This window comes from Bos mutus, chromosome 16 (genome assembly GCF_027580195.1).
Source record: "Bos mutus isolate GX-2022 chromosome 16, NWIPB_WYAK_1.1, whole genome shotgun sequence".
Taxonomy (NCBI): Eukaryota; Metazoa; Chordata; class Mammalia; order Artiodactyla; family Bovidae; genus Bos; species Bos mutus.
Genome location: NC_091632.1, coordinates 38,826,023 through 38,846,050, shown reverse-complemented (window position 1 = coordinate 38,846,050; position 20,028 = coordinate 38,826,023). Strand labels below are relative to the sequence as shown.

General features: G+C 56.1%; 1 protein-coding gene across 5 annotated transcripts in view; it reads right to left on the bottom strand.

Moving 5' to 3' along the window:
- Positions 1-265: 265 nt before the first annotated feature.
- The window catches only part of KCNAB2 (potassium voltage-gated channel subfamily A regulatory beta subunit 2), a 96,027-nt gene continuing 76,264 nt past the window's right edge, over positions 266-20,028 (bottom strand). For all 5 annotated transcript variants that reach the window (XM_005892663.3, XM_005892664.3, XM_070385120.1 and 2 more), the window contains 11 exons: positions 18,916-18,995; positions 16,285-16,329; positions 14,497-14,541; positions 13,666-13,709; positions 12,606-12,692; positions 8,748-8,833; positions 6,913-7,033; positions 6,579-6,673; positions 5,593-5,713; positions 5,163-5,251; positions 266-3,101 (listed from right to left, as the gene is read on the bottom strand). In XM_005892663.3, the coding sequence (XP_005892725.1) occupies positions 3,012-3,101; positions 5,163-5,251; positions 5,593-5,713; positions 6,579-6,673; positions 6,913-7,033; positions 8,748-8,833; positions 12,606-12,692; positions 13,666-13,709; positions 14,497-14,541; positions 16,285-16,329; positions 18,916-18,995 (903 nt within the window). In that variant the 3' untranslated portion in view covers positions 266-3,011. The remainder of the gene's footprint in view (positions 3,102-5,162; positions 5,252-5,592; positions 5,714-6,578; positions 6,674-6,912; positions 7,034-8,747; positions 8,834-12,605; positions 12,693-13,665; positions 13,710-14,496; positions 14,542-16,284; positions 16,330-18,915; positions 18,996-20,028) is intronic.

Sequence of the window (20,028 nt, the reverse complement as noted above, 5' to 3'; positions counted from 1 at the left end):
CCTGCCACCAACCTGCGATGGCAAGAGAGACTGTATTGGTGAGGGGGGCAGGCAGGGCATTCCAACCCCAATCACCTGGGACAGACTTGGGTTCTCGGTCCCCAGTCTTTGCTTCTCCCCCCAGGGCCCATGTCTCCCAACCTCCCCTTGGCTCCAGGCTCAGGATTTGGTCTGCTGGCCTTTAAAGATACCTCCTCCCACTGCCCTTGACCCAGCCCTGACCCTGAATACCCTGCAAAGGAGAGGAGCGGAGAGGAGCAGACCCTGACGGGCTTGGGTTTTATTTTGTCATTCCATAAATACGGCACTGTGTCTCCGCTGTGTCATTGGAAGCGCGAGGCGTACGGTGTCTCTGCCTGTGGCGGGGTGATGCAGTTAGCTGAGGAGCCACAGTCATTAAAAAAGAAGGGGGAGAGAAACAGCACATTATTTACACTGCCAGAGAGAACAGGAGACAGGGTAAACCCCTCTGTCGTTCTTGGGACCTCAAACTTGCTGTAGATTTGGGATGAAAAATGGTAGGGGCTGCATGTGTCCTTAGCAAGGAAGACTGGTCCCGCTCCCACGCAGACTGGGCCTTCTTCCCTGGTGGGGAACTCCCAAGGTGGACCCCTGGGGGCAAACTCTGCTTCCAGGGGAGGGTGAGAGGCTGGCTGGCAGGTGGCTGGGGACCGTGGGGGGGCTTCTCCTCAACAGGGTAGGGTGAGGATGGCTGGTCTCAAACCCAAGCTGAAGTTCAGGCTTCCCCTCCAGGGCCTGCCTTGGCCAAGCTCTTTGTCTCCAGGCTCTCCCTGCCCTCGAGCCCCACTCCATCCCTTCCTTACTCCAGCCTCCTCCCACTAAGTTGGGTGACCCTTCCTCAGGAAGTGCAGCCCCATCCTTCCATACCCACTTGCCGGGGGGCGATGCAGAACTAGGCTGCAGACAGCACCCCAGGGCCTGGAACAGGCTTGGGACTTGGTGCTGGGCATCTCGGCCTTGGAAGAGCATGGCCCTGAGAGCCCACGTCTCCCACTGGGCTTGTCCCTCCCAGGTGTAAAGCTCATGGGGTGGGGCGGCAGGCCCAAACACGGGCCCAACTGCAAGCCCGGGTCCCTCTTCCCCTGGTGGGTGGGCAGGGTGGCAGCGCTGTGGAGGGGGCCCAGCCAGGCTCCAGGGAGGGGCAGGTGACCTGGCTCCTGAGCGTGGCCAGCTGTTGGGACACTTGGGCTCTGCCTGGTGGACTGTAGCGTCTTGTCCTTGGAGCTAGGCCCCCCAACCCATGTGATGGTGGCAACTCTGTTGGGACAGGTTTGTCCCTCCTCATGCTCATTAGGGTGAAACTTGCAGGAGACTTGGTGAAGAAGACCCCCAGGGGTCTAGTCTACAAGAAGGGAGAAGGTTCTAGACTCCAGGGTCAGCACAAAGGTCTGGAGTGGAGGAAGTTGTTCTCCCCCCACCTTGTGGCTTTCCTAAAGTCAGTTTCCTAGGCCTCAGCTCTGCCAGGACTGGACGGTAGGCCTTTGGGAATAATGGCAGGGAGGTCCATGTCTGCCCAGGGGTGAGTGTGAGAATGTAGGGGGCACCCGGGGCAGGGGGCGCCCAGTGTAGGAGTCACCCAGGCCCATACACAGAAGGCCAGTGCATTCAAAGAGCCTGGCTCGGGTCCCCTGCACAGCCAGCAAAAGCTGGGGTGCCGCTCAGGACCATGGGGGCTGGGCCTGCTGGCTGAGGGCCCCTCCCCCCCTCTATCCCTGCAGCCCCAGGCCTGGCTGTAAAGGGGCTGACACTTCTGAAGGTCCTGGCCTCTGTCCCTGTCCCCAACCTGTTGCAGGCTGGGGTGTGGGGTGTGGAAAGGAATGATGAACTCCAGCCATCCCTCCCTCTTCAGAGGCTGTGTGAGGGTGTCCTGGGGGAAGAACCGCTGCCTCGCTGCCCTGGCAACAAGCTCTGAGCACCCCACCTGACCTGCTCTGAGCCCTTGCTGGGGACGCTGCTCCAGGGAGAGGCTACGGGGGTCTTCACCTGGACTGTGGGGGTTGCTGCCCAGGCCCTGGGCATGAAGCACAGAAAACCCCAGGAACCTGCCCTCACTGAAGGGTCCCAGAATGTCCTCTCTGCAGACCCCAAGGCCACCACCCTGGGCAGAGCAGAGGCTGGCCACCCCATGTGTGGTCAGCAGCCACAGTCAGCTAAGCATGCATGACCTTGGGGCCTTCCAGGCAAGGACAGAGGGGCAAAGGACTGGGCACCAGGTGGGGAGGGACCCGGGCTAGAGTCTGGACACGGGCTCATTAGTTGTATACGAGGAGGAAGTCAGTGGGGCGATGAGCTTGAAGTCAGACCCCTGACTTCCTGTGGGTCCACCCTGGAACAATCGAACCCCCTTGGATCCTTGCCTCTGCCAGCAAGGGTGGGGGTGGGGGTCAAAGGACAGCTCGGAAGGCCCCTCGGAGACCCAGTGAGGCAGGTGGTGTGGAGAAGGGGGTGTAGAATCTGATGTCAGGCCCAATGACAGTACCTGGAGCCCTTGGCAAGAGGGGGGATGAGGGAGACCCCAGTGGGAGGCCCACCCCAACCAGGGCCCAGCTGAGGGGCCACAGGAAGAGCCAGACCTGGCTTCCTCTTCCCCTCCCCAGTACCAGGTGGGCTTCTTGGCAGAGGAGAGGCCAGCTCTGCCTGCTCCTAGGCCCCAACGGGTCTCGGCCTGGCCTGGACTTGAGTCTCTGAGATGGGGCGTGGCTGGGAGAAACGTCGTTTCTTGGTGGAAGATGAGCAGAGGCGGCAGGCTTGGGCGGGACGGCTCGAATGCCTTTGAATTGATGCCAACCCTCCGGCATGAATCTGACGTTAGTCCTGTGAAGCAGCAGGTGCCGTGTGGCAGCGACTTTTGAGATCTTCTCCTGATGACACGTTGGTGTGTTGCTTTGTTTTTGATGCAAACCACACTCTTGGCTTCAAAATAGCTTAAGCGAGCAAACAGAGAGGCTAGGAGGGAGATGAAACTGTCCAGGCAAATGGTTGGGGGCTTCTTAGGATCTGTAGTCCTTTTTGCTGTAGGGCTTATTGCCCAAAATACTATCGATCTCGTGGATGATGGAAGACGACAGTTTTGGAAGGACCTGTGTGCAAAGACGGGAGCTAGTCAGAATCAACCTGCAGACGAGGTGATGTGTAATGGAGCAGGACCTTATGGGGCCTTCCTGGTACAGACCCCACCCCTCCCATGTCCTCCATACCTGCCTCTTGTCTGTAGAAAGACTTTAACCAAAGAATAAATTCAATTGGAGAAGTGAGAAAATGCAAAAACAAAGAAAAGCAGTGAAACAAGACAATAATAATTGTGTAGCCATTAAGCAAAGTCAGGGGGACCTTTTAGTTCATCCTCAAGGGCTGTAGATTGTATTCTGAGCCATGTCCTTTGAGCTCTTCTGTAGATACTGAAACTCCCATCACGTGGAAGAAGTTAACAACATCACTACCAGACTGTAGCCATGACATGAACTGCTCCATCATGCACAATTCTGAGAACCAGCCTCAGAGAAATGGGAACAAACTGACCCTAGAACTGAAGATTGTGCGTGCGTGTGTTAGTCGCTCAGATTGTGTGTGTGTGTGTTAGTCGCTCACTCATGTCCAACTCTTTGTGATCCCATGGACTGTGGGTCAGGGGATCAGGAAGATCCCCTGGAGAAGGAAATGGCTACCCACTCCAGTATTCTTGCCTGGAGAATCCCATGGACAGAACTGAAGATTAATTGTGCTTAAAACAATTAAGATGACCCTGATCAATTCATGTTGATGTATGGCAGAAACTAACAATATTGTAAAGCAATTATCCTCCAATTAAATAAAAGGATGACCCTGATCAGATGATCGCATGATCAATTTCAAGATGACTGTTGGAGCTGACTGTGCTGTTCTGCTTGTAGCCACTCCTCAACCTGTGTACCCCTGAAACTCCCCTTTGAAATCTCTTGCTCCCTGATTGACAAGGGGAAGTCTGTTTGGGGACAGGAGTCCACCTTCTCCCCAGGACTGCTGGCCTCCTCAATAAAGATGTCTTTCCTTTTGCCCAACACTTATCTCTCAGTATTGGACTCTTGAATGATGAGCAGTCAAACCTCACTTCGGTAACAGGGAGACATTCTTCCAGCTGTCCGCTGGCCCTGGCCTGCCCCACCCTCATTGCCTGCAGCTTGTGGAGCAGAGGGGGCCTTGCTGCTTCTGTATTCCAGGTTTGTGCAGCTCTGCCCCTTGAATGGATGGACAGTGGCGGCATAAGATGCAGATTTCAGGACCTTAACATCTGATAATCCACAGCCCCAAACTGCTTTTCCCAGACCCCCTGACAGCAACACCCTCTTCCAGGTGACAAACCCATGGTTTATCCCCAGGATCTGCGCACTGTCCCACACTGTCTCACATCCAGTCTGTCAGCCAGTCCTGTCGGTCCACCTTCCAGAAATCTAGGACCCAACCAGCTGTCCATATGTACCAAGGTCATCCCTCACCCCTAGATTGTCATCAGTTCCCAGTGATCTCCCTGCTCCCCCTCCTGCTCCCCAACTCTTTCCTCCACTCAGCAGCCAGAGAGTGGGAGGCAGCCTTTTAAAATCTAAGTCAGACTGCCCCTCCTCTGCTCCCATCTCATTCGACCGTCGCCGAAGTCCTTAGAGGGCATGTGGTGTCCGGAGGACCTTTCCCTGCCCCTCTGCTCCAGGCCTCTGGCCTTACTGCTGTCCTGGGGTTGTGCCTACCTTGCACCTTTGTGTCAGCCTGGATTGTATTTGCACCGCCCACTCCTCATCCTTCAAGCCTTTGCTCACAAGTCACTTTATCAACAAGGCTACCCTGTAGCCCCTTTTAACTTGGGTCCATGGCTCCCCGCTTCCCTGCCCTTACTGGATACTCCTGACCTTGCTCTAGGTTTCCTTTCCCGGAGTGCTTATCACCCTCCGACACACATTATAATCTTACTCCTTGCATTTTCTGTTTTTTGTTTATCCAGATAAAAAGCCAGCCCTTCAAGAGCAAGGCTTTTATTGGTTCACTGCTGTAGCCCAGGTGCCTCAAACAGTGCCTGGTATGTAGTAGGTGCTCAATAAGTACATGCTGGACAGATGCCTGGCTGAGACCCTGAACTCTGTCCAGAGCCAGCAAGGCTGGCAGGCGCCACTCACCTGTATTGCTCCAATGTTCTCCATCAGCTGGTCTGCGCTGGAAGCACCCAGGAGCACGGAGCTGACCCCCTCGTTCCTCAGGCACCAGGCTGGGGGTGGGCAGCAAGAGCAGAGGTGAGGAAGGCACCCCCACCCAGGGCCCTCCCTGGTTCTACCCTACCCATGATGGGGCCAGAGAGACCCAGCCTCTTGGGCATAGGACTGAGGGTGTCCCAGGAGGGCCCTGGCAAGCCAGGGGCTCAGCAGTGCTGGCACCAGCTGCCCCCAGTGGAGAGATGGCCCAAGTGCTCATGGACACCCTCATTCTCTCCCCATGAATATGGGAACCCATTACCCATGGCTGGCTGATGGAAGGGGGTGGCCCAGGCACTCAGGGACTCTTGATTTCTTTCTGGGGACCTTGGTCCCCCCTGCGCCCCAGCCCTCTTACCGATGGCCAGCTGGGGGAGGGTACAGCCCAGGCGCTCGGCGATGGCCTGTAGTTCCTTCAGCTTGGCCTGCTGGCGCCGGCCCTCCTCACTCAGGATCTTGTCCTTCAGCCACTGGTATCCCTGGTTGTGGGATGTGGGGAGAGCACAGCCCATGGGTGAGGGCAGGTCACCCGGGCCACTGCATGCATGGCACAAATGACGATCTGTGCCAGGGTGGCACTGCCCTGGCCCTGATGCTGTGGTCCAGACCCAGGCAGGTGGAAGGATGGGAACCACTGCATTTGAAGGCTGTGGGAAGCTAAGACTGGGCCCGTGAGCTTGGACAAGGAGGTGGACAAACCGATCTTCCCTTCTTCTGGGAGGCTGGGCGGCCCAAGAGGTGTGCCCACAGCAAGGTCAGGGAGCCCTCTGGGAGGCTTCTGTGGTTTGGGGAGAAATGGGGGAGGCAGGCCATCCTGATCCCTAGGGCGGGGGGCTCCAGTGTTCGCTCTGTCCTGGCCTGGTCAGGCCTTTCTCTGCCTGCTCCTTGTCCCCCCAACACTTCAGTCTGGAGACCCTCTGAGTCTCCACTCTGAGGTGTATGTGTAGGGTGTTCACTTTTCCCTGGGGCACTTCTGAGGGATACTGAAGAAATTACACAGCCCTCCACCCAGAGGTTCAGTGGTGGGCCAGAGAATGTAGGCGTGTCTATAGGGGAGGAGGCACCTGAAATGGAACCGTAGCCCTGGCCCGGGTTGTGAGTGTTGAACTTGGGGCGAGGCCCCGGGTGGGGGGGGGGGAGCTTCAGCTGGCGGATGTCCCACAGATGGGCAGCCTTTCTAGACATGGGGTCAGGCCAGCTGGGGCTCCAAGTTCCCACGCCTGGAACCGCCCCGCAGACAGTGGCCCAGGGAAGGTGTCCAGCACCAAGGTGTCCACCCAAAGGCTCCATCCCTCCAAAATGCCTGTCCCTGCCTATCCCCCCCAGCCCCCGCCGCCAATTCACCTTCAAAGAGGCTCTAGAGTAGGGCGGGATGCCACTGTCGTACTTTCCGGAAACGATGCCGCAGGCCAGAGGGGACCAGGTCATGGCGCCCACTCCTGGGAGAGGAGAGCGGGAGAGGTTAAGCCCAGGGCCCGGAGAAGGAGCAGAGAGACAGGAAAGGAGCGTGGCAGAAGAGCGCAGTGAAGGCAGGGCAGGACGGGGCCGAGCAGCAGGGCGTGAGAGGGGCGGGGCCGGGGCGGAATGGGGAGGGGCTGGAGAGGGAGAGGGGGAATCTGGGGATAAGATTGGAACAGGGCTGGGGAGGGGCGGGGCGAGGCGGGGCGGGGGAACCCACCTATCTTGTGGAAGAGCTCCGGCAGCTGCACCTCTACCTTCTCCCGCTGGAACATGTGGTACTCCGCCTGCTCGCAGATGGGTGGGATCAGGTTGAACTGCCGGGCCACGGAGTAGGCCTCCTGTGGAAGCAAAGAGGGGCACGGATGGTTCCTGCGGGCCAGCGATCTGGGGGCCTTCTTGAGCAGCAGGGAGAAGACACAAAGGCATCTCCAGGAAGTTGGCTGGCCCGCCTGCCCCCTGCCCGCTACTCTCAGCTTCCCTGGAAGACTGTTAGGCTCCCCCTCCGTGAGCTGAGAACACCGGGTGGGCTGTGGAGCCCCAAGGACAAAGGGATTTGGGGCGAAAGCATGACTCTGTAGTGAGGCTTAGGTTCTGGCACTTACTGGCGGGTGACCTTGGGGAAGGGGCTCACCCCTCTGTGACTCAGCTTCCCCATCTGTCAGGTGTTGCCCGCCCTCAGGACAGTGCCTTCTTGTTACTGATTTTATCATTGTCAGTCTAGGGCCTGGACCCGGAATGACAGCAGGGGCAGGAAACGCTAGGTTAGGACGGGGGAGTGGCTGGCATGAGCTCATTTCTGGGACTCGGAGCCCAAGGCCTCCACTCTGCAGACTGGATGGGCATGAGCTCCTGGGGAGGCCCGTCTGCCAGCCTGAGAGGCCCTTTTCCCCTTTAGCTTAAGACTCAGCTTTCACATCTGTAAAGTGGGGATGAGATCCTGACACCTCAGTGAGTTCTGTGCTGCATCCAGGCAGCTTCAGAAAAATGCCAAATGATACGAAAGTCATAGATGCCAAAGGCTGATTGATACCACAGGATTCTCGAGTTGTATTCAAGTTGAAGATCCTGATTAATTATTTTTTTTTTTTTTGATGAACCAGAAATCTGGGACTCACTAGAGGAGAAGCCCCCCTCTGAGGCATGCCAAGATGTGGGAAATTCTGGGAGGTGGGGCATGGGAAGGGCTGGGATGGGGAGGAGGCTTGGAGCTGAGGGTGAGGGAGTCAGCCTGAGAGCTAGTCTAAGACGCAGTCCCCAGGCCTCTGCCCTTCCCCCACCAACCAGCTGTCTGCCTCTGGGGAGCTGCTCTGCCAACCATTCTGGGATACCCCGGGAATATTATAAAACATCTTTCACCCTCAGCTTCTGATGGCTCCTGTGAGGGAAACAAGGAAGGGGATGCCTTCCTGAAAGTGCAGGTGAGGGAGAAACCTCATGGACTATGAGATGGAAGCTCAGGCTCTGCGCTGCACGGCCTGTGGTACCCATCGTTTAGTGTGACCCTGGGTGTGTTACTTAACCTCTCTGCGTCTCAGTGGCCACATCTGAGAAGCAGGGTGCCAGCAGCACTTACTCATAGGCTGTGAGGATGAAATGGGAGTTAGTCCGCATGAAGCCGTCAAATCTAATGGCACCTGGAACACTGCGGGAGCTCAGCCTAGTGGCTGGCACGGCCACCACTGCTGGGCGCTGGCTGAGCTCCAGGATCCCTGCTAAGAGCTTCACCTCTGATCTCTCAGATAATCCTCACATAGCCTCATGACAGTAGGTCGTCCTAGCAGTGTTGTTCTACAGGTGGGGAAACCGAAGCTCAGAGAGCCGAAACCATTGGTCCGGGGCCACACAGTGCTGGGATTCAAGCTCAGAGCCCTGTCTGCAAAGTCTGCAGACATCACTGCCACAAGTCACCATACCGTCCCTCCCCTTAGTATCCAGCAGTCTATGCGTCAGGGACCAACGGCACCGAACCTGCCAGAGCCCCAGGGTCGTCGCCCATGGAGCGGGGCCGGGAGCCCAGCCCCTGGACGCATACACACCAAGAGGTCACATTACCATGATCTCCATGGAGCTCCAGCGCGATGTGCCCCAGTACATGGCCATCCCCTGGTTAATGACGTGAGTCATGGCACGCACCGTCTCTGTCACGAGAGAAGGGGAAACTGCAGGTTGGGGGGATGGCCGAGGGCACAGGGCCCCGCCTGGGGACATTCTGCAAAAAAAAAAAAAAAAAAAAGGCCAGGAGCAGGGAGAGGATGCTGCCAGGACAGCTTGTAAGCAGTGAGCTTCCTGGCTCCAGAGGTGTGGGTGGCCGGGGTTTTCTGGGATGACAGAAAAAAAGTGAGCTGTTGTCCAAGAAGCTGATCTTGAAAACAGTGTCCCCAAATAGTTACAGGCCTTATGGAATGTTTGAAAATATGGGTTATGGATGGATTGAAATGTTTCTATGGCAGATTAGAGGGATGAAGGAGAGGTGAGATCAAAGAATGTGACTCTAGACTCTAGAATGGGGGGCATTCTCTAGTTTGGGAAAGATTTGGGGACCCTTATTGCTCAGGAAGAACCAGATAAACAGATTAAGGTTATGATCAGATTGACAGGCAGCAACAGGAAATAAACTCAACTTTTGCCTTCTCTAGTATTCTGAAAGCGTTAGTCGCTCAGTCATGTCCAACTCTTTGCGACTCTATTCACTGTAGCCTGCCAAGCTCCTCCGTCTACGGGGTTCTCCAGGCAAGAATACTGGAGTATGTTGCCATTCCCTTCTCCAGGGGATATTCCTGGCTCAGGGATCGAAGCTGGGTCTCCTGCATTGCAGGCAGATTCTTTACTGTCTGAGCCACCTACTGGGGCTACTCCAGACTGTCATTGGGATCTGGAGAACTGAATGTAGAGGTAATAACAGTGTCTGTCCCAACAAAGGGCAGGGGTCGGGCCCTGGCTGGTCCCAGAGGGTGGGGCAGTAGGGCGGAGTTCCTCTCATGTCCAAGAGATCCAGCAGTAAACATGGAAAACCCCCTGAAGACCATGCCCCAGATTCTCAAACCAGTCAGTATCCAGCAAGGGACCCTCTCCCCATCTCCACTGTGACAGATTTTTCTTCAGTTCAAAAGAAGTTTTTCTGAGAAATAAAAATCTGCCACAGTCGCCCCTAGGCTGCTTCAGCCCCAGGGGGATACTGTGGTCTTTACAACTGAACTTGGCCTCAAGGAGCAGTGTCCATTTTGGGAAACATTCATTCTTCAGCTGAACTTCTGGGGCTCCTTGAAAATCCCACCTCTCCTGAAGTGGCCACTGATGTCGGGAAGCAGAGGCCCCTCAAGACGGCACGGGTGGAAGGAAGGAAGACAGGAGGATGCAGGTCCTTTCTGAGCTCCACCTTGGAAGGCCCCAGGCCACGGGGACAGTCTCTGGCAGAGTGGTACCTCTCTTTTGGGGTGTCTCTTCCACCCATTCTCGATCCCTGAGTGCCTCTTTGCCAAGGTCCCCCTTTTCAGTAGAAAACTAATGTAGCTGGGACTTCTGGGGTGGTGGTCTTGGTGGCCTTGCCCAGGACCCCTGAAAAATTATACCTCAGCTTCCAGGTCTGTACGCCAAGTCCTGCCCTCTCCTTCCTTCCAAGGTTGGGGACTGGGTTCCTCTCCACCCATCCCAGGGAGGGAGTCTGGCAGGGAGGCCCCCTACCCGTGGGCTATGAGCAGGGCACCACTTTAATGGCCAATACTATTCGACATGAAGAGCAGCACTTGGTTGCAAGGTTGAGGGTCCCAGGAAGGTACCTGCCCACATTTGAGCCCTGTGCCCAGGCTGCTAGCCCGGCCGTCCTCATCGGGTTCTTTAGAAACAGCCTTGGGGGTACCTGTGACCATGCAGTGTGACCACCCAAGTCTTCAGCCAAGGCTCAGGCCCACATGCTGGAGTAGGGGAAGCAGACGACACCCCGTTCGCCAGCCTGGCTTCCTCGAGCACAGCTCTCTCCCTTCCATGCAGAGAGGAGGGTCCAGCGGGAGCCCGGGGGCCAGGGTGGTGTGCGAGCCTGCGGCTGGCCTGGGAGGGAAGGGGTCCTGGGCGAATGCTGCTGGGTACCTCGAGGGTCCAGGTCCTTGGCAGGCTGGGCATGGAGCCTGTGTACAGGAGCATCACCCTTGTGCTTCTGCCTAAGCTGGGTGTCATGACACCAGAAACAGGGACAATTAGGGATGACTGTCTACCTCAATATTTAATGCTGTTGAATAGAAGCGGGAGGACCAAATCCTTCTAGCTGCTGCCAAAACCCAGGGCATCTCCTGCTGTGTCACAAATAATACATGGGAGGGGTTGGGTGGCAGTGCCAGCTGGCAGGCGGGAGCCCTTCCATTGTGGAATGCAGCCCAGCTTCCAGGGAGACCAAGATCTGCCCTTGGTGTGGGGGCACCCAGGGTCCTTTAGTTTAGGGCAGGGCAGAGACCACTGCCTGGCCAGAGGCTACCCCAGGTCTCAGAGTATCCCCAGCTCATGTAGGTATTCTTCAGGAGAAAAATAATCACATTTCAATGGCGAGCTCTGACCGCATAGCATGCGGTGAGAGTGACAGGTGGCCCAGCCTGCCCAGGGTGGAAATAGGGCAGCTGGTGGCTGGTCCTTTTGCTTTGGATTGAGGTGGGGGCTTAGCAAAGTGGACTATGGAGAAGATACAGCCTGCTGGGGGCCAATATTCTGGGGTCCCCGATGTGTTCACTCCTGTGGAAACCCGGTCTCCCCAGCCCTCTCCCAGACCATCCGGGGTCAAGGTGTCAGGCGCTGATCACAGCATCCCCAAATCAAGAGGAAGCCCCCTTGGGTCATGGATCATGGCGATGCAAGGCGGGGCAAGGAGGGGGCATGCATGCATGGGAGGGAGGATGGGAGGAAAGAGGTGACAGCATGGATGGGGATGGGAGGGGGTGGCGGGGGTCTGCTCCGCTTTGCTTTTCTTCACTTGCAAGATGTTCCCATAAGGCACTTATTTCTCCTTTGTGCATTTTATGGAGAAGTTTTATCATGGGGGCGGGAAGAGAGTTGTGTAAATAAAAACACTGTCTCATAAAATGCAACTCGGACACAGAGGTCAGTGGTCAGGCCGAGGGTACTGTGTACCTTCTATGATGAAAGTCCTTGACTTGGAGGAACTAAATGGATCCCCTGGTGATAAAAGAAAGATCGAAAGAGACCAGAGTTCACAGCTGTGGGAATGCTGAGGGGTGCAGTCTGACAAAGGGCATGGGGATGCAGGCTCAAATCACTTTTTGCAGACTACTGGTTTGGATAACACACACACACACACACACACATATATATACACATGCATGGGTACATGGTATATATACAAACAAATGAAGAAAAAGTAACTTGAATGTAACTGAATTTTCCAAGACCCTGAAGCAGCGAAGCACAGATGAGAAGATGCCCAAAGCAGAGAGCTGGAGGAGATAGGAGGGGCTGAGACTACAGGAGTCAAAAAATAAATAAGCATCCAAGAAACCAAAACTGCTTTTCAAAGCATTGCACGTTTCTTTTCCTCCTGTGAGTAATAGTTTATTTCCCAGAGCAAAAGGCCCCTAAAACCTCCCAATAGAATGTGGATGGTGACTGAAAGAATTGAAAAGAATGCAGCAAGGAGTCATGGGATCATGACTTTAGCTAACACAGCATGCGTTCAAGCCCAGGATGGGGCTGGGACCTGGAGCAAGGATGGGACTCAGCCTGGAGGTGCTGGGGCAGCTGGGGGAATGATCAGAGGCTGAGTTCCCCACACTGGGTAGGCCCCACCTCCCACCCCACTAGGCTTGGGTGCCCAGCGGGCCCTGGCATGGTGCCATCAGAGCCTTAGGTTCAAAACCTTCTGCCCTTTTTGGAACCACGATGTCCGGCCAGGTGCTTCCAAGGAGAACATACCTTCCATGGGTGTGTTGGGGTCCGGGCGGTTGGCAAATACCACATCCACATACTCCAACTGCAGCCGCTCCAGGGAAGCTTTCAGACCTGGGTAGGGGAGGAGTAGGGGGAGGGAGGGGGTGCGTTACAATCTTCACAGACATTCCTGGGCCCTCACCCGTGAGCAAGAGGTGACAGGGACAAGGCAGTCCCCAGGACCTGTGGACGGCAGGGTGCACATGTGGGCACAGGCCATTGAGATTGCAGACAGCCATGAGAGAAGAGGTGGCACACCCCCAAAAGAGGGGGGTGGGGTCCACAGGCCACATGTCCTGTGACCGAATGGAGGGGACGCCTCCTAGAGTGGCCCGGGAGGGAACTGGGAGGAGCTAGGCCACCCGACATGGAGTGGATCGTCCATGGCATGGAAGGCCAATGGGGCCCACTGAGCACTTGGCAGCATCTCAGAACGGAGCTGCAGAGCCGGAGTGCAGGGCCGGGCGCCAGGGCAGGGCAGGGCAGGCAGCAAGGCCTCCTAATCCTTTTATTTTTAATGGAGTGACTGTATTACTTCGACAAAATGAACATGGGCGAAAAGGCACTGAGACAATAACAACTGGGACACGCAAGGCATTCCAGCCCACTTCCCACCCCCGTGCGGGACTCCCGTGTGCTGAGCCCCAGGCTGAGTCCGACACGCAGGACCTCGCTGGGGTCCTTCTTGATTCCTGTAACACCAGAGGTGGGCATTATTCCCCTGCGTTTAGCAGATGCTGCCACAGAGGTCTGGGGAAATAATGTCCCTTGCTCAAGGTCGCCCAGTGGGCACAGGGCCCAGCCTGGGTTGAAACCCAGGCCTGTCTGTGTCTTCCCAGGGTCACGTGAGCCCCACCCACTCATACCCCTGCCCCTCTCTCGTGACCCAGAGGGACCACCCCGTGTGAGCCTGGGTGGATCAGGGTTTGGGCTGTCCCTAGAGCTCCAGGCTTGTAGCATGGATGGGGCCGGGGCACAGTGGTTTCTTCACTTTTGCATCCACAGGAGGATGCCGAGGGCATCCTAAGGCCCGCCCCCTCCTCACCTTCTATTATGTGCTTCCTGGAAAGGCCCCTCTCCGTCTCGGCTCTGAAAAACAGGTGACAGTGCGTGCAATGTTTCAAGCGTTTTTCGGGGGAAATGTTTATGACGCAATGTTAGGTGAAAAAAGTAGGTCAGTGCGTGCCACTTGCAGTCTGATTCCATTTTGGGGATAAAACCACAAGGCTATGAGGATCTGCTTGTGTGGAGAAGCTGTGGCAGAGCCGGGCTGCCCTCGATCCTGGCTGCCGTGGATGCGGTGGGGCTCAGTGGGGGGCGGGGGTGTCTGCTTTTCAATTTGCCCTCTCTCTGACTTGGATTTTTCAAAACTTAAAATGAATCATATTTCTAATTCCTATGAAGCCTATTTTGTCCAGCCCCGGAGAAACTATGGGGCCAGATTCCCAGAAGACAGCAAGGGTGGTCTGTGGCCCAGAGTAAGTGGAGTGAACAGGACAGTTCAGGAATTTTCTGCTTTTTCCAGAATTTTTAGGATGTTACCTTGGTAATCACAAACAAACAAAACCACAAAAGTAAAAATAAAAGGGAAGCAAGGATTGAGCACAAGGCAACTCAGCCAAAGCTGCTTTTCTGGAACTTGGGGTCCCTCAACAGGGATGGCACGAGCCAGGGAAGATGGCCACACACACACCACCCTGTACCCTGCTTCCTGCTCCAGGAGATAGGAAAGCGTGCTGCCCAGGTGCTGAGGCTGGCGTGTCCAGGACGGACCCCAGGCAGCCTCCGTTCCTCCAGGATGACTGCCCCCTGCCCACCCACAGGGGTCTCTGCAGACCTGGCCCCTCGCCAGGGGGTTGCCTGTGGCTGTACCTACTTTCCTCCCCAGAAGATCTTGGTGGTGATGACGAGGCTGGATCGTCTGTGGAACAAGAGAAGGAGGGCTGTTCCTGGGTGCGACCCCTTGGGGTCTTCCCTCCCCGACCCTCCCCACTGTCTTCAGCCCTTACCCAGGAGTCCTAAACCCTCACCCGGGAGCACAGGGTGTGAAGCAGGGTGCTTCTCTATCACTCAGTGTTTGGGGTGTTCCTAGCCCGGGGGCCTGGATCGAGCCAGGAGAAAACCTATAGACATGATTAACTATGTGGATGCAGCTAACTAACCATGGAACCAGGGCTGGGCAGTGAGGGGCCAGGTGGAGATGGAGTCTAGTGTGACTGGAGCCTGGAGCCTAGAGGAGGGGGCACGTTTGGGAGCAGGGGACAGGGTCCAGGGAACAGAAGGCTGCCGCTCTGTGGGGACTCGGAGGACGTCAAGTGTCAGGACTGGCTGGGGCTTGGAGGGCTCTGGTGAGGATGGAGTGAGATAAGGGACCACCCGATATGGCTGTTTTCTACTGGCTGAGGCAGCATTTCAGAAAAGCTGTGTGGGACAGCCTTGGGGAGCATCCTGGGTGCCACCAGGTTGGGGGAAAGGCTGGGGTGGAGCTGACCCGAGAGATAGGCAGGTGATGCTCCTGGGAGCTCAGACTTGGGTGGCTGAAAGCCTGGGGGAAAGGAATGGATTCAGGTCTCCCGCCGCAAATCCACAAGAGGCAATGCTGACATCTGTTACTTTGTCTTGGAGGGACAGGTGGGTGGGGTGATGATGGCTCCTCCTATCCACATTTGACCTTGACCATTCCCAAGGGATGGGGGAGCAATGCCCCTGTGGTTGTGTTTTCTTCCCATGAGGGTCGGGGGGGGGCAGTTTACTGCTCAGGAAACAGCTCCTCAAAGCCAGAGGCTCTGGCTGCTGCCAGTATCACCTTCAGGCAGGTGGGATGACCTGGTAGGCATCTCCTCGTGTGTTTACCTGAGACACCATCGGGACTCACTCATACCTGTAGTTTTACTTACAGAGTGACCTGGGATTTATTTGGGGATCAGTTAGAGCCATGAAGAAACAACCTGGGTTGGGTCAAGAGGAGGGTGTCAGTTATCCAGGCCCCAGGAGCTGGTGGAGACTCTGAGTGTGTGCACCAGGGGAGGGCGTGGAGGACACCTGAGTGTGTGTACCAGGGGACGGGATAGGGGACACTTGAGTGTGTGTACCAGAGGAGGGCGTGGGGGACACCTGAGTGTGTGCACCAGGCGAGGGGATGGAGGGGTTTGGTGGAGGTAGGGGAGGCCCAGCCTTCTAACTGCTTCTGACTTTGCTGAAAATGAAGACACACAGGCCACAAGTGGCCCCAAAGTGCAGTCAAGTGCTCAGCCTGGCCTGACCCCAGGTGTGCGGGAAACTCTGCGTCAAGCCAGGCGGAGGCTCCTGACCCCCCGGCTCAGGCCCTGGCTCCCTAGGGGTGGCCACCCATACTGTGAGCGCTGGCTCCCCTTGCAGGAAGCACAGGGACTGCCTCTATTCTGGGACATTCTCCCCTTCCCAGCAAGAACAATGCTGGGACCACCAGGTCTTAGAAAGCCAGGCTGGCTGCACAGGGCCATGAGGCCAACAGTCGGCACTCTGCTGGCAAATAGGAAGAAACAGCCGTGGGATCCTGCCCACCCTGCCCGGGGCCCCTAGAGCAGACCTCTTCCCTTCCTGTAGCCTTCTCCAACCTTCTCCCTGTGCGTGTGTGCATGCATGTGCCCTGGAGCTGGAGCATGTGAGCAGAGGAATTAATTACCTCCATCCCTTCTTCTTGATGATGTTTCCTAACACCACTTCAGCTCTGCAGAAAAGACCGAGACATGGGGACTTCATTATTGGGTAACGGAAACCTCAAGCCGCACCCCACCTTGCTCATCAGCCACAGGGTCCCCTGGGTGAAAACACCACCCGGCCCAGGGCTGCTAATGTCTGCGTTGGCCCGGGATGCTCATTCCAGAGTGAGGAGAGCACCTGGGAGCAGCGGGGGCTGCTCCCCATGGAGGTGGCCACGGCCATGTGCCACTGTCCCAGCACAGTGGCTCCAGCTCCCACAGAGAAGGGAGGAGCGACGTCCTGCTTGGAAAGACCAGCAGCGGCTGCTTCCCTGGCCCCTCGGAAATTCACCAGGGAAAACGCTTGGCAACATTACATGGCGAAGTTTCCAGACAAGTGTGTGTTTTTTTTTTAAAAAAACATAGCTTATTCACCAAGCACATTCTCTGTTTGCAGAGACAATCAACAAGTACTCAGGGCTGACTTTCCAGCAGAGTGTGTTCGTGTTTGTGTGTGTCCATGAGTGTGTGTGCATGTCCACGAGTGTGTTTGTGTGCGTCCACAAGTGTGGGTGTGTCCACAAGTGTGGGTGTGTGCATCCACGAGTGTGAGTGTGTTGAGTGTGGGCGTGTGTCCATGAGTGTGGGGGTGTGCACCCATGAGTGTGTGCACTGAGTGTGGGTGTGTGTGTCTCTCTTGTTTCTTGCTTTTGTAACAATAGAGAGATGGATGCCATGCTGACCGCTGTCCGGTCTGCTTGGTGTCACTCTGGGCCCTGCACCAAACTCGTGTCAGCCAGGGTCATGCGCTGACCATTCCAGCCGTGTTTGGCACTGCAGCACTGGATTAACTTTGAAGAACTTTCTGCTCGTGGCAAAATGTTTCTGAGCAAAAAACAACAGACGGAGAATGATCCATACCCAGTGCTCCATTCCAATTATAACAGTGCCTGAGTCATCCACTCAGAAATCATGGGCTCTAATTTGCAAGCTGTTTAGCATCCATTCTGAAGGCTCTTCATTTATGGTCAAGATGCACAGAAAGTCACTCAGCCCCGAGCCTCCTTCCTTTCATTCCTGGGTCTCTCCTTGGTGGAACAAAAGATTAGGAAAGAAGGAAGGAGATGGGCAGCAGGCAGAGGTCCTGGGGCTATAGGAGCTGCAGGCAGTGACAACTGAAGCCTGTTGCTTTCAGCTTTGAATTCTGCTGGCCGCGAATTTCGTAAGACTGGCCTCTGTCCAGCGGGGGTGCAGAAATCCTGCAGCTCTCTGGGAAGTGCCCAGAGCATGAGAAACAGGGGGACTCAGTAAGATGGGCGCTTGGCACTCTGGTTAGAAGAGGGACTCAGTGTGCTGGCCTGCGATGCCACCCTGGGTGTCCAGTTAGGCTGAGGGGAGTGAAGACAATGCCTCGAGGAGTGTGGCTGCCATGAAAGGGGGTGTGCGGGACTTGGACACAGGGCCATCTGGAGCTGGGGGAGGCTGTGGGGAGCTGTTGCTCGCACACTCTCGTGGGCAGCAAAGCCAAGGCAGGCGCAGGGCCAGGGAACAAGCTGGGGTGCTTGAGATGGGGGACGCCTCTGGGCTTGGCATCTGCATCTGGCTTTTCCACCTCTGACCCTTCGGCTTAGCTCATCTGTCTGGAAAGCGTTTCACTCTGCTTGAAAGCTGTTGCCAGTGCAGAGGGGTTGGGGGGTGGCAGCAACAGGGGACAGAGGGCCACTGATGGGGACTGGAGGAGACTCAGGAAGGGGGTCCCAGCAGAGGCCCTTGGGGACATGAGACCCTCGGACCCTGGGCTAGGACTTGAGCAAAGGCTGAGCTGGGGTCCTGATTCTTGGTCCTCTGGACTCTATCCTGGGCTGCAGGTAATAACCTGGAGCCCAAGAGGCAGGTGCTGGCCCCGAGGCCATGGCACACGGCAGGCCAGGCTGAGTGGCTCAGCTGATGGGAACTTGGCTCGCCCTAGGCAGCAGGGGGCCAGAGGGAGGACGGAGAGCGAGCCAACAAATGATTTCACAAACAAAAGCTGACTTTTGGAAACCCAATGCAGGAGAGTGGATGATTTGATTACAGGCCAGTCTTTAAAACTGAAGCCAGAGGCCTTGGCTGAAGAGCGCTTTTACATAATTGAGTAGGAAAGTTCATTGCCAAGATGGGAAGCGCTTCCTACAGCGCTGGGCTCGGCTCAGCAGACCCCGCTCTCCCCGGTTCCTGAGGGGCCCTGTGTTCCCTGCAGCCCTAATTGCACCATTAAGATGTGAGAGTGCCAGGCATGCGGGGCTGGCTGCAGGTCGCGGGCGCAGCAGGAGAGCCGGAACTACAGCTTAATCACGTTCTCGCCCAGTGCGGCATCTTGGGCACCAGAGGGGCTTCGGTCAGCTCACTGCTTGAACACACGTGAGTTTGGCAAGTCACCGAGTGCTCTGTGATTCTGACCCCATGAAAACACACCTCCTCCAGCCGTTTAGAGTTTGGAAGAGCACGCAGGGAATGGGAGGTGCAAATTGTCTTGGGAACGAAGAGCACGTCCTGGGAGCAACAGAGGCTCCGGCTCTTCCCCAGGAAGCCATGGTTGGCCCGCACTGCTTTTTCCCGTGAGAAAAGGAACGTACTTGCCCGCCGCGTAGACTTCTGCGGTATCGAAGAGGTTGATGCCATTGTCGTAGGCCAAGGTCATTAGCTGCTCTGCCATCTGAAATGAGAAAATCTGGGTTACTCACAGGCAGCACTGTCTTGCCAACCCAGGCGGAGTGGGGCCTGGAGGCTCAGAGCTCAACCTTGAGGTCTGGGGAGGTCCTCTGAGTGCCGAGGCCCTATCCCTGTGTTCCCACGTCCTCTCCTGCCGCAGGGCGAATGTGGAAGCAGCTCAGCCATAGACCCACAGAGAAGAAAGAAGCCAGGATGAATAAAGAAACAGCCTCTGGACTGTGAATATCTTTTTCTTTTTTTTCGGCTTTACTAGTAGGCTTCCCACGGAGAAGGCAATGGCACCCCACTCCAGTACTCTTAACTGGAAAATCCCATGGACGGAGGAGCCTGGTAGGCTGCAGTCCATGGGGTTGCTAAGAGTCAGATACAACTGAGCGACTTTACTTTCACTTTTCACTTTCATGCACTGGAGAAGGAAATGGGAACCCACTCCAGTGTTCTTGCCTGGAGAATCCCAGGGACGGGGGAGCCTGGTGGGCTGCCGTCTATGGGGTTGCACAGAGTTGGACACGACTGAAGCGACTTAGCAGCAGCAGCAGCAGCAGCAGCAGTAGGCTTCCCAGGTGGCACTAGCAGTAAAGAAACCATCTGCCTATGCAGGAGATATAAGAGGTGCAGGTTCGATTCCTGGGTAGGGAAGGTCCCCTGGAGGAGGGCATGCCAACCTACTCCAGTATTCTTGCTTGGAGAATCCCATGGACAGAGGAGCTTGGTGGGCTACAGTCCATAGGGTTGCAAAGAGCTGGACGCAACTAAAACAATGTGGTAAGCACACAACAAATGAGATCTCAGTTCCCTGACCAGGAATTGAACCAGTGCTGTCTGCAGTGGAAGTGTGGAGTCTTAACTACTGGACCACCTGGGAAATCCCATGGACTGTGAATTTCTTGTGAGCAGGGACCCTGCCTGTTGGGTCATCACGGGGCTTAGCACCTGTACTGAGTTGAACCCTGTCCTCCAAATTCACATCCACATAGACTCTCAGAATGTGACCTTGTTTGCCAGTGGGGTTTTTG